A 13,596-nucleotide genomic window follows, 5' to 3' on the forward strand; every position below is an offset into this window, starting at 1 on the left:
TTCACCCTCCTGCATGTTCAGGCCCCGATCACACAAAATCTTTTTCACTCCATCTTTCCACCTCCAATTTGGTCTCCCTCTTCTCCTTGTTCCCTCCACCTCCGACACATATATCCTCTTGGTCAATCTTTCCTCACTCATCCTCTCCATGTGCCCAAACCACTTCAAAACACCCTCTTCTGCTCTCTCAACCACGCTCTTTTTATTTCCACACATCTCTCTTACCCTTGCGTTACTCACTCGATCAAACCACCTCACACCACACATTGTCCTCAAACATCTCATTTCCAGCACATCCATCCTCCTGCGCACAACTCTATCCATAGCCCACGCCTCGCAACCATACAACATTGTTGGAACCACTATTCCTTCAAACATACCCATTTTTGCTTTCCGAGATAATGTTCTCGACTTCCACACATTCTTCAAGGCCCCCAGGATTTTCGCCCCCTCCCCCACCCTATGATCCACTTCCGCTTCCATGGTTCCATCCGCTGCCAGATCCACTCCCAGATATCTAAAACACTTCACTTCCTCCAGTTTTTCTCCATTCAAACTCACCTCCCAATTGACTTGACCCTCAACCCTACTGTACCTAATAACCTTGCTCTTATTCACATTTACTCTTAACTTTCTTCTTCCACACACTTTTCCAAACTCAGTCACCAGCTTCTGCAGTTTCTCACATGAATCAGCCACCAGCGCTGTATCATCAGCGAACAACAACTGACTCACTTCCCAATCAATACCCTCCCATATAATTTGCCAGGAATACTCAACAAACTTATACCTCTGTAATTTGAGCACTCACTCTTATCCCCTTTGCCTTTGTACAATGGCACTATGCACGCATTCCGCCAATCCTCAGGCACCTCACCATGAGTCATACATACATTAAATAACCTTACCAACCAGTCAACAATACAGTCACCCCCTTTTTTAATAAATTCCACTGCAATACCATCCAAACCTGCTGCCTTGCCGGCTTTCATCTTCCGCAAAGCTTTTACTACCTCTTCTCTGTTTACCAACTCATTTTCCCTAACCCTCGCACTTTGCACACCACCTCGACCAAAACACCCTATATCTGCCACTCTATCATCAAACACATTCAACAAACCTTCAAAATACTCACTCCATCTCCTTCTCACATCACCACTACTTGTTATCACCTCCCCATTTGCGCCCTTCACTGAAGTTCCCATTTGCTCCCTTGTCTTACGCACTTTATTTACCTCCTTCCAGAACATCTTTTTATTCTCCCTAAAATTTAATGATACTCTCTCACCCCAACTCTCATTTGCCCTTTTTTTCACCTCTTGCACCTTTCTCTTGACCTCCTGTCTCTTTCTTTTATACGTCTCCCACTCAATTTCATTTTTTCCCTGCAAAAATCGTCCAAATGCCTCTCTCTTCTCTTTCACTAATACTCTTACTTCTTCATCCCACCACTCACTACCCTTTCTAATCAACCCACCTCCCACTCTTCTCATGCCACAAGCATCTTTTGCGCAATCCATCACTGATTCCCTAAATACATCCCATTCCTCCCCCACTCCCCTTACTTCCATTGTTCTCACCTTTTTCCATTCTGTACTCAGTCTCTCCTGGTACTTCCTCACACAAGTCTCCTTCCCAAGCTCACTTACTCTCACCACCCTCTTCACCCCAACATTCACTCTTCTTTTCTGAAAACCCATACAAATCTTCACCTTAGCCTCCACAAGATAATGATCAGACATCCCTCCAGTTGCACCTCTCAGCACATTAACATCCAAAAGTCTCTCTTTCGCGCGCCTGTCAGTTAACACGTAATAAAATAACGCTCTCTGGCCATCTCTCCTACTTACATAAGTATACTTATGTATATCTCGCTTTTTAAACCAGGTATTCCCAATCATCAGTCCTTTTTCCGCACATAAATCTACAAGCTCTTCACCATTTCCATTTACAACACTGAACACCCCATGTATACCAATTATTCCCTCAACTGCCACATTACTCACCTTTGCATTCAAATCACCCAACACTATAACCCGGTCTCGTGCATCAAAACCACTAACACACTCATTCAGCTGCTCCCAAAACACTTGCCTCTCATGATCTTTCTTCTCATGCCCAGGTGCATATGCACCAATAATCACCCATCTCTCTCCATCAACTTTCAGTTTTACCCATATTAATCGAGAATTTACTTTCTTACATTCTATCACATACTTCCATAACTCCTGTTTCAGGAGTACTGCTACTCCTTCCCTTGCTCTTGTCCTCTCACTAACCCCTGACTTTACTCCCAAGACATTCCCAAACCACTCTTCCCCTTTACCCTTGAGCTTCGTTTCACTCAGAGCCAAAACATCCAGGTTCCTTTCCTCAAACATACTACCTATCTCTCCTTTTTTCACATCTTGGTTACATCCACACACACACATATATATATATATATATATATATATATATATATATATATATATATATATATATATATATATATATATATATTTATATATATATATATATATATATATATACAGAGAGAGAGAGAGAGAGAGAGAGAGAGAGAGAGAGAGAGAGAGAGAGAGAGAGAGAGAGAGATGCTCTTGTGGAAGGTACTAAGAATATATGGTGTGGGAGGCAAGTTGTTAGAAGCAGTGAAAAGTTTTCATCGAGGATGTAAGGCATGTGTACTTGTAGGAAGAGAGGAAAGTGATTGGTTCTCAGTGAATGTAGGTTTGCGGCAGGGGTGTGTGATGTCTCCATGGTTGTTTAATTTGATTATGGATGGGATTGTTAGGGAGGTGAATGCAAGAGTTTTGGAAAGAGGGGCAAGTATGAAGTCTGTTGGGGATCAGAGAGCTTGGGAAGTGAGTCAGTTGTTGTTCGCTGATGATGCAGCGCTGGTGGCTGATTCATGTGAGAAACTGCAGAAGCTGGTGACTGAGTTTGGTAAAGTGTGTGAAAGAAGAAAGTTAAGAGTAAATGTGAATAAGAGCAAGGTTATTAGGTACAGTAGGGTTGAGGGTCAAGTCAATTGGGAGGTAAGTTTGAATGGAGAAAAACTGGAGGAAGTAAAGTGTTTTAGATATCTGGGAGTGGGTCTGGCAGCAGATGGAACTATGGAAGCGGAAGTGAATCATAGGGTGGGGGAGGGGGCGAAAATCCTGGGAGCCTTGAAGAATGTGTGGAAGTTGAGAACATTATCTTGGAAAGCAAAAATGGGTATGTTTGAAGGAATAGTCGTTCCAAGAATGTTGTATGGTTGCGAGGCGTGGGCTATGGATAGAGCTGTGCGCAGGAGGGTGGATGTGCTGGAAATGAGATGTTTGAGGACAATATGTGGTGTGAGGTGGTTTGATCGAGTAAGTAATGTAAGGGTAAGAGAGCTGTGTGGAAATAAAAAGAGCTTGGTTGAGAGTGCAGAAGAGGGTGCTATGAAATGGTTTGGGCACATGGAGAGAATGAGTAAGGAAAGATTGACCAAGATGATCTATGTGTCGGAGGTGGAGGGAACGAGGAGAAGTGGGAGACCAAATTGGAGGTGGAAAGATGGAGTGAAAAAGATTTTGAGTGATCGGGGCCTGAACATGCAGGAGGGTGAAAGATGGGCAAGGAATAGAGTGAATTGGATCGATGTGGTATACCGGGGTCGACGTGCTGTCAATGGATTGAATCGGGGCATGTGAAGCATCTGGGGTAAGCCATGGAAAGTTCTGTGGGGCCTGGATGTGGAGAGGGAGCTGTGGTTTCGGGCATTATTGCATGACAGCTAGAGACTGAGTGTGAACGAATGGGGCCTTTGTTGTCTTTTCCTAGCACTACCTCGCACAAATGAGGGGGGAGGGGGATGTTATTCCATGTGTGGCGAGGTGGTGATGGGAATGAATAAAGGCAGACAGTGTGAATTGTGTGCATGTGTATATATGTATGTGTCTGTGTGTGTATATATATGTGTACATAGATGTATGGGTATGTATATTTGTGTGTGTGGACATGTATGTATATACATGTGTATGGGGGTGGGTTGGGCCATTTCTTTCGTCTGTTTCCTTGCGCTACCTTGCAAACGTGGGAGACAGCGACAAAGCAAAAAGAAAAAAAAAAATATATATACATACACATATATCTTTCTTCTTTCGTACTATTCGCCATTTTCTGCGTTAGCAAGGTAGCATTAAGAACAGAGGACTGGGCCTTTGAGGAATATTCTCACCTGGCCCCCTTCTCTGTTCCTTCTTTTGGAAAATTAAAAAAAAAACGAGAGGGAAGGATTTCTAGCCCCCTGCTCCCTTCTCTTTTAGTCGCCTTCTATGACTCTCAGGGAATACGTGGGAAGTTTTCTTTCTCCCCTATCCCCTATCCCCAAGGACGTAAGGGGAGTGGGGGAGGAATGGGATGTATTTAGGGAGCAGTGATGGCTTGTGCAAATGATGCTTGTGGCATGAGAAGCATGGGAGGTGGGCAGATTAGAAGGGGTAGTGAGTGGTGGGATGAAAAAGTAAGGTTATTAGTGAAAGAGAAGAGAGAGGCATTTGGATGATTTTTGCATGGAAATAATGCAAATGACTGGGAGATGTATAAAAGAAAGAGGCAGGAGGTCAGGAGAAAGGTGCATGAGGTGAAAAAGAGGGCAAATGAGAGTTGGGGTGAGAGAGTGTCATTAAATTTTAGGGAGAATAAAAAGATGTTTTGGAAGGAGGTAAATAAAGTGCGTAAGACAGGGTACAAATGGGAACATTAGTGAAGGGGGCTAATGGGGAGGTGATAAGTAGTGGTGATGTGAGAAGGAGATGGAGTGAGTATTTTGAAGGTCTGTTCAATGTGTTTGATGATAGAGTGGCAGATATAGGGTGTTTTGGTCGAGGTAGTTGAGCAAAGTGAGAGGGTTAAGGAGAATGATTTGGTAAACAGAGAAGATGTAGTAAAAGCTTTGTGGAAGATGAAAGCTGGCAAGGCAGCGGGTTTGGATGGCATTGCAGTGGAATTTATTAAAAAAGGGGGTGACTGTATTATTGACTGGTTGGTAAGATTATTTAATGTATGTATGACTCATGGTGAGGTGCCTGAGGATTGGTGGAATGCTTGCATAGTGCCATTGTACAAAGGCAAAGGGGATAAAAGTGAGTGCTCAAATTACAGAGGTATAAGTTTGTTGAGTATTCCTGGGAAATTATGTGGGAAGGTATTGATTGAGAGGGTGAAGGCATGTACAGAGCATCAGACTGGGGAAGAGCAGTGTGGTTTCAGAGGTGGTAGAGGATGTGTGGATCAGGTGTTTGCTTTGAAGAATGTATTTGAGAAATACTTTGAAAAGCAAATGGATTTGTACGTAGCATTTATGGATCTGGAGAAGGCATATGGTAGAGTTGATAGAGATGCTCTGTGGGAGGTATTAAGAATATATGGTGTGGGAGCAAGTTGTTTGAAGCAGTGAAGAGTTTTTATCAAGGATGTAAGGCATGTGTACTGTAGGAAGAGAGGAAAGTTATTGGTTCTCAGTGAATGTTGGTTTGCGGCAGGGGTGCGTGATGTCTCCATGGTTGTTTAATTTGATTATGGATGGGGTTGTTAGGGAGGTGAATGCAAGAGTTTTGGAAAGAGGGGCAAGTATGCAGTCTGTTGTGGATGAGAGAGCTTGGGAAGTGAGTCAGTTGTTGTTCGCTGATGATACAGCGCTGGTTGCTGATTCGGGTGAGAAACTGTAGAAGCTGGGGACTGAGTTTGGTAAAGTGTGTGAAAGAAGAAAGCTAAGAGTAAATGTGAATAAGAGCATGGTTATTAGGTACAGTAGGGTTGAGGGACAAGTCAATTGGGGGGTAAGTTTGAATGGAGAAAAACTGGAGGAAGTGAAGTGTTTTAGATATCTGGGAGTGGATTTGGCAGCGGATGGAATGATGGAAGTAGAAGTGAATCATTGGGTGGGGGAGGGGTGAAAGTTCTGGGAGTGTTGAAGGATGTATGGAAGTCGAGAATGTTATCTTGGAAAGCAAAAATGAGTATGTTTGATGGAATAGTGGTTCCAACAATGATATGTGGTTGCGAGGCGTGGGCTGTAGATAGAGTTGTGTGGAGGGGGGTGGATGTGCTGGAAATGAGATGTTTGAAGACATTATGTGGTGTGAGGTGTTTTGATTAAGTAATGAAAGGGTAAGAGAGATGTGTGGTAATAAAAAGAGTGTGGTTGAGAGAGCAGAAGAGGGTGTTTTGAAATGGTTTGATCACATGGAGAGAATGAGTGAGGAAAGATTGACAAAGAGAATATATGTGTCAGAGGTGGAGGGAACGAGGAGAAGTGGGAGACCAAACTGGGGGTGGAAAGATGGAGTGAAAAAGATTTTGTGTGATCGGGGCCTGAACATGCAGGAGGGTGAAATGCGTGCAAGGAATAGAATGAATTGTAACGATGTGGTATACCAGGGTCGATGTACTGTCAATTGATTGAACCAGGGCATGTAAAGCATCTGGGTTAACCATGGAAAGTTTTGTGGGGCCTGGATGTGGAAAGGGAGCTGTGGTTTTGGTGCATTATACCTGACAGCTAGAGACTGAGTGTGAACGAATGTGGCCTTTGTTGTCTTTTCCTAGCGCTCTCTCGTGCACATGCGGGGGGAGGCAGTTCTCATTTCATGTGTGGCGGGGTGGCAACGGGAATGAATAAGGGCATACAGTATGAATTATCTACATGTGTATGTATATATATACATGTCTGTGTGTATGTGTATATAAATGTATATGTTGAGATGTATAGGTATGTATATGTGCGTGTGTGGATGTGTATGTATATACATGTGTATGTGGGTGGGTCGGGCCATTCTTTCGTCTTTTTCCTCGTGCTACCTCGCATTAGCGAGGTAGCACAAGGAAACAGATTAAAGAAATGGCCCAACCCACCCATGTACACATGTATATACATAAACACCCACACACGCACATATACATACCTATACATTTCAACGTATACATACATATACATCCATATACATATATGTATACATACACATGTACATATTCATACTTGCTGTCTTCATCCATTCCCATTGCCACCCCACCACACATGAAATGGCACTCCACTCCCCCCATCCGTGCATGAAGTAGTGCTAGGAAAAGACAACAATGCACCGAAACCACAGCTCCCTTTCCACAGCCAGGCCCCACAAAACTTTCCTTGGTTTACCCCAGATGTTTCACATGTCCTGGTTCAATCCACTGACAGCACGTTGACCCCAGTATACCACTCTATTCCTTGCATGCCTTTAACTCTCCTGTATGTTCAGGCCTTGATCGCTCAAAATCATTTTCACTCCATCCTTCCAACTCCAATTTGGTCTCCCACTTCTCGTTCCCTCCACCTCTGACACATATATTCTCTTTGTCAATCTTTCCATTCTCATTCTCTCCATGTGACCAAACCATTTCAATACAATCTCTACTGCTCTCTCAACCTCACTCTTATTACTGCATATCTCTCTTACCCTTTCATTACTTACTCGATCAAACCACCTCACACCACACACACCACCAACTGCTACACCATGGGAGTCCATTTGTGCCATAAGTTGAATTTCAAGAAACGGCAATTTAGGAAAAGGGAAGATGAATTTACAAAGTAAACGAAGGGGTACCAGTATCAGCTATGTCAATGATTTTGCACTGTACATTACAGGTGTATTGGGTTTTCATGCACGTACTATTAGCAGTTAAATATTTTACTGTGCTGTAAATATTACAGAATAAATAATGTGAATCAGTTTATTATACTGATCAGTACATCCTCTTGTTTCTTGCATGCTGAGAGGCTAGATAAAGTAAGTGTTGAGAACTACAGTGTTGCATGAGGAAAGTGTAGTGTAGGGTCATGGGGTGTAAGTCAGGTGTGGCAGGGTCTCACTAAGTGGAGAAAAGGGCTGATCATGTGGGCTAATAGGGGCACTGCTGCAGAAGTCTGGAGTCACTGAGCAAGAGTATGCAGTTATGAGTGTACTGGAATTGCGAAGACCACTCAGTGTTAGAGAAGAGATTTTGAAAGTGTTAAGTTCACCTGTTTTGACTATATACTGTGCCTGGGGATGATACACTCACAGCCAAACGCTAAGGCTTTCTCTCTTTTGTAGTGTTTTAACCTTTTCTTATGCATATGTTGATTTTCTCTTTTGCCTTTCCCAGTGTGAAAGATATTCTTTTTTAATGAATGGGTGCTTTCTCGTACATACACAAAACATACAAAGTAATAGATAAAAGCCAGAATTTTTTCTTTAAAAATTTAGGCTTAGCCATACCTATTGCAGGAAAAAGACAATATTTGCTGGATTGATCAATCCTAAGAAAGCCAAAAGTTTTAGCCATATTTTATATATATGAACATATGCACAAAAGAGTATCAAAATCATTTTTTTTATGAATTAAAAGTTAGATATCCATGGCGTAAGAAAGACATTATTTCTCAGATCAGTTATTCCTAAGTATGTGGGTGCTACAGATGTAGCAAGTCTGTAGAAGGCGTGCAACCACCCTCCTTGGTTACGCTAAGGTTACTGAGGCCTCCAGGCAGCTCCAGTACCACATACTTTGTTTGGCTTGCCAGCCAAAAGAGTGTACAGTGCTCACACAATTCTACTTATAGCAGGAAAGTCCATTGAGTAAGTTGGGAGCAGCTGCACTGTAATATGCTGGCCTCTGTTGAGGACAGTAGGACTGGAAGTGTTAATTACATGAACTTTATTTCAAAGGTTATGGTCCAGTTTGGCCTATTCTTTTGTGTAAGGACTTGTAGGATATTTGTAGGAAGCTGTATAACTTCACAAGCAAAATCAAGAGAATAGAACATATAATCTACCAAGAAGGGCTGAAAGGACTAGTTATATAACCTTAAAAGAAAAAAATATATGATAATCTCTGCAAGGCAGTGTATTGAAGGAAAATGTATTGAACCTGAAAGTATCTCAATAAAGAAGATACAGAGTTATGAAATCTACAAGAATACCATGGAAATATGCAGAAAATAGTGTAGACAAAAATATATAAAAACCTAGCCAGGAAGCTAAAATAACTATTCAGCATATTGCCTGGAGAAAGAAGATACATGTATCTAACAAATATAGAAACATTTAAAACTTGATATATGGCTGAAATCAGTCCTAGATGAACCAAGAATAGATACATATGTAATGTTGGTGGCACCAGAGAGGAACAGTATTCATCATCAAGCAAGGCATTTGTTGAGCACCATGCATAAGCCTTACCATTATGGCAAAATATCATTGTAGATACTTGTAGGTAGAAGGTACTCTCCAGTGACATGTCTGTGGCATATCAGAATAGTGGCATGGATATTAGTGTTTGTTATTTGTGTTAACAGGATGGTAAAGATTGTCACTTTTTTTTTTTCAAGATATTTAAAGTGCTTTCATTGTTTGGATGAATGAATTCCAGGACAGTTTTTTGGCAGTGAGATTGGTACACTCTGAAGTGTTTGGAAAGAAATGCAGTACTCCTCTCCTGTTATTAAAGATTATAGGGACTGTGGAAAGTGGAGATTGTGTTTAGAGGGTTTTAATGACCAGCTATTTTCTTCTATCTCTTGCAGAATGAGGGAGTGTTTGTTCCTAGATTGCATCTTTCACCACGAGTTGAGTCACTCATAGGAGGTGCCAGCACTCTAGCACTCCCTGCAGTTCCTCCTGGTACTTGCTTGATTGACTACGTTGAAAGAGTTTTAGAACTGTTGGAAGAGAAAGTGCGAAAAGCAGTACTGTGTTTTGAAACAAGAAAGCAGGTTATTGCAGAGGTAAGTTTAAGTTTAATAGATTTTTGTAGATTAATGCAGAGCCATGTGTGAAATTTATTTTGAGTAGACCATTCATCTTATATGTGCGGGGGAATCTGTCTTATGTTTTTATTTAACCACAAAACAGGAAGACAGCATTACTCTTTTTATATCAAATCAGTGATACAAGTTTAGCCAAGTCATATATATGGTATAGCCTGATTGAAGTTTTTTGGTCGTTACTCATGGAAGCATGAGAGGAAAGTGGGATTAGAGAAAGCAGTCCAGCAATAAAATTATAGTGACTCCCTAACTATTAAGTAAGTGACATTCAAAGGCTTGATGAAGTTAGAGCTCCCAATACATATCTAGTTACCGTACTTCCAGGAATGATGCCATTTCTAGCCTCTCCTCATATAGATTTTCATGTTCTTAATGAGCCACATATGTGAGATCTACCTGGCATGAAAATATTTGAACATAAATATAATGGCCAAATTTACTAACTTAAGTAAATATCATATATTGAAATGATTTGACTAACTTGAGAAAGCTTGACAAGCTGTTTTCCCCACCACTACCAACCTCGCTACCAGTACTCTCAGTAAGAATCATTAAATGTATTTAATTTACCAGTAAAATGGAAACAGTTGTTTAATATGAGAGTTTGATTCACATCATGAAGGAGTGTGGTATATTGATTGTAAGCTGTGTCATGTAGTTAGGAATGTAACTCCCCTTATGATTAGGTTTCATTTACTCATAACAACATTCCACTAGATCGACACATCTCCAGGTATGTAACACCATCATTCTATGAGGACCCCTGTATAAAGTTATTGGAAAAGAGTGAAAGCCTGTTTGTAAGTAACATCTACTGGATCATTTTGGTTTCCAATAGAAAGGTTGATAAAATTATCAACACAGGAAATAACATAGATTTTGCAAGGTGGATATGTATATCAGACAAAGAATCTGCTATGAGTGTAAAAGCTCACCAGGATAGATATAGCAGTCAACCAGTACCTGCCTGAATCTAGACAGAAGAGTTGTTTCTCTCCAGTGTTGGTTTCCCATCAAGCTTTGGGATATTCTCAAAAATCCTTTGGAGTTAGAAACATGCAACCCCCAACCATCTGGTTAGGTTTTTGCCTTCCATCCCTTGCTAATCACTTATACACAGTCTACAATTCAGTCTCAGATTCCCCATTGCTGCCAGCATGTGCACGCCAATCAACAACCTCCATTCTAAAATGACATTATTGTCCTGCATGTTGACAGTACAGACAGCACTCTTTCCCTCTCTTGCTTCTCCAGCCTGCCATGGATTATCCTTTTCATATTTAATTAGGGTGTAGTTGATGCACCTAATTCTTGATTTACAAAGGGATTATGTTCCATGGTAATACTTTTGTGAGGTGAAGCTTTGTTAAGTGAGGCATATTATCCTGTAGAAATCTGTGTATTTAAAGGGAAATATTTTCCCTGGTCAGGAATTCTGGGAGATACTTATGATTTTGAGACTAATGATTCAGTAAAAATATTCCACAGATAGATTACCAGACACTGGAACACTAGAAAATACACTCAGAAATGCTCTGCTTATGATATTGTAAATACTGTATGGAATATTCAAGTTGTGGACACCAGATGCAGAATATGTCTTGGGCAGATTGATTACAAGAATGAAATGGATAGATGGCTGTCCGTCCATTTCATTCTAGTATTCAGTCTACCTTGGAGAGACTTTACGTTTGGTGTTCCCGACTTTGAGTGAGTGTTCCATATTCACATAATGTATTTACGGTATTATAAGACAAGTATAGCTCATTTGTGTGTGTGTGCCCATTGGTCAGTCCCTTTTGATTAGTATGCATGAATTACAGCATATGTTGTGTCATTGCAGTTGTTCTGACATTCCTTAGAGCATGTCAGTCTGTAAAGTAATACTGTTTTAATTTCCTTTTTCAGGTTTTATGTCAGTTTGGACGTGCTGTGGTGGAATATGATGCTGAGCGCTTCTGCAAGGTAGTTTTGATGTTTGAAGTAAAGGATTTCCATTTTTTAACACTCGTTACTCTCAGCTCCCACTTTCCTCAGGTATGTTACTGATTTTTTTATTTACTACAACAAAAAGCAAATTGTCAAAACGAGATTGACAGAAATATTGTGATTTAATAGACATAACATGTTTATTGTCAAGATCAGGAACAGGGTTAGTCAGTAATTCATTACAGAGTCCACGAATGAGTGGATCAATGCAGCCTTGCCCTTATTTTTTAAACCATATCTTTTGTGATATTCCAGACAGTTGGTATTATACCTTGTCTTTTCATGAGGGCCTACTCTTTCATACTTTTAATATATTTATCCCAGATTCATTTCTCTATGAAGGTCACCCTCATGATATTTGAAATGAGGTCCTCCAGCTTGAATGAAATGAAGGTATGATAGATAGACTCCAGGCAGTAATAGAGGAATGCAGTTGTGAATTAGTAGATTAATATAATTGGATGAGTTCAACATACTGTTGTGTTTAGGGGAAATTATGAAGTTAACAATCTAGTTTTGTGATATCTCAGATTTGAAGGAAGGATGTGTGCCAGTGAAATACAGATTTGTAATGTAGGGATGACAGAAAAGGGAAAATGCATTTTGCATACTTTTGAGAGGTTGATGTAGTTTAAAATCAAATAGTGATGAATGAAAAGTATGGAGATGAGGAAGTGAAATAAAAGTTTGATTACTTACCTAGTTTGCACATGCTTGGAGACTGGAAATAGGTTAGAATTAGGTTGCTCGTTAGCAAACTTGATATTGTAGTATATGAGGAAAATATATATGCTTCCTCTCTCACCCTTCTCTCCCTCATATCCTGCCCCTCCGTTTCTTTCTCTTCAGTTCATTCTTTTCTCATCGCTTTTACCTTTCCTTTTTCATCTCCATTCCAGTTTGTCTTCTCTCACCTTTCCACCACCATACATCTTTTCTGTCTCTTGCTTCTTCCCTCCTCTTTCTGTAATATCCAACCCCTTCTCCTTATATTTACTAACTAAATTAATGCTTGTTATGTTTTATAAAAGCAGCAAGCACCAAAGATAGTCCTCCAGTCACTGTATCACAACAGTCCCAGAGAACCCTACTCCAAGGAAATAACTGACCAGAAGTACAATCCTCAGTGGAGCTCAGAAGAGATGGTGCACAACATTAAAGAAACTGTTCTTGTAAACGTTTCATCCTTCCAGATGTCCTCCATCAGGACGGCTTGAAGATACTTCGAAAATTACTAAAATCCAAAAATGTGCAACATGTTTTGTCGAACTCAGTTCTTGATGAGCCTAGTACTGTGTTTTCATTGACGCACGGAAAATGACTTTAATGCAGGTTGAGTGAAGTAGTGTCATGTAGTTGTTGAACCATGAAAAAGTTTATAATAGCATTTTAAACCAAAGAACATCTTATATTTGTACAAGTTTACAGGTGATTATAGTGGAAGGTTTCATTATTACTTTTAAGGTAAAAGAAAAAGTTGTATAGTGTATGTTGAGATAATGTCCCATGTTATTTATGTACTAAATGCTCATTTGTATATGTAATTATGACTGGTTTTATGTATATTATGCCATAACTCAGAAAGCTACACTTCCTCTCATGACAACTGATGGTACTATGATAGACAAAATACAGGAACAAACAGACTAGGACAATAAAATTCAAATAGTCTTAGGGGACATCCTAAGACAAAATTCTTTTACTAATTTGTAACAAAAAAATTTGGTGAAATGTTTTAGATATCTGGGAGTGGATTTAGCAGTGGATGGAACCATGGAAGTGTC

The 13,596-nt window shown here is 40.3% G+C and overlaps 1 protein-coding gene across 1 annotated transcript in view; it reads left to right on the forward strand.

Moving 5' to 3' along the window:
- The window catches only part of LOC139753324 (BRISC and BRCA1-A complex member 2-like), a 32,364-nt gene extending 19,007 nt beyond the window's left edge, over nt 1–13,357 (forward strand). The window contains exons 7-9 of the mRNA XM_071669649.1: nt 9,581–9,781; nt 11,732–11,860; nt 12,847–13,357. Of these exons, the coding sequence (XP_071525750.1) occupies nt 9,581–9,781; nt 11,732–11,860; nt 12,847–13,029 (513 nt within the window). The 3' untranslated portion in view covers nt 13,030–13,357. The remainder of the gene's footprint in view (nt 1–9,580; nt 9,782–11,731; nt 11,861–12,846) is intronic.
- The last annotated feature ends 239 nt before the right edge of the window (nt 13,358–13,596 follow it).

Source organism: Panulirus ornatus, chromosome 14 (genome assembly GCF_036320965.1).
Source record: "Panulirus ornatus isolate Po-2019 chromosome 14, ASM3632096v1, whole genome shotgun sequence".
Taxonomy (NCBI): domain Eukaryota; kingdom Metazoa; phylum Arthropoda; class Malacostraca; order Decapoda; family Palinuridae; genus Panulirus; species Panulirus ornatus.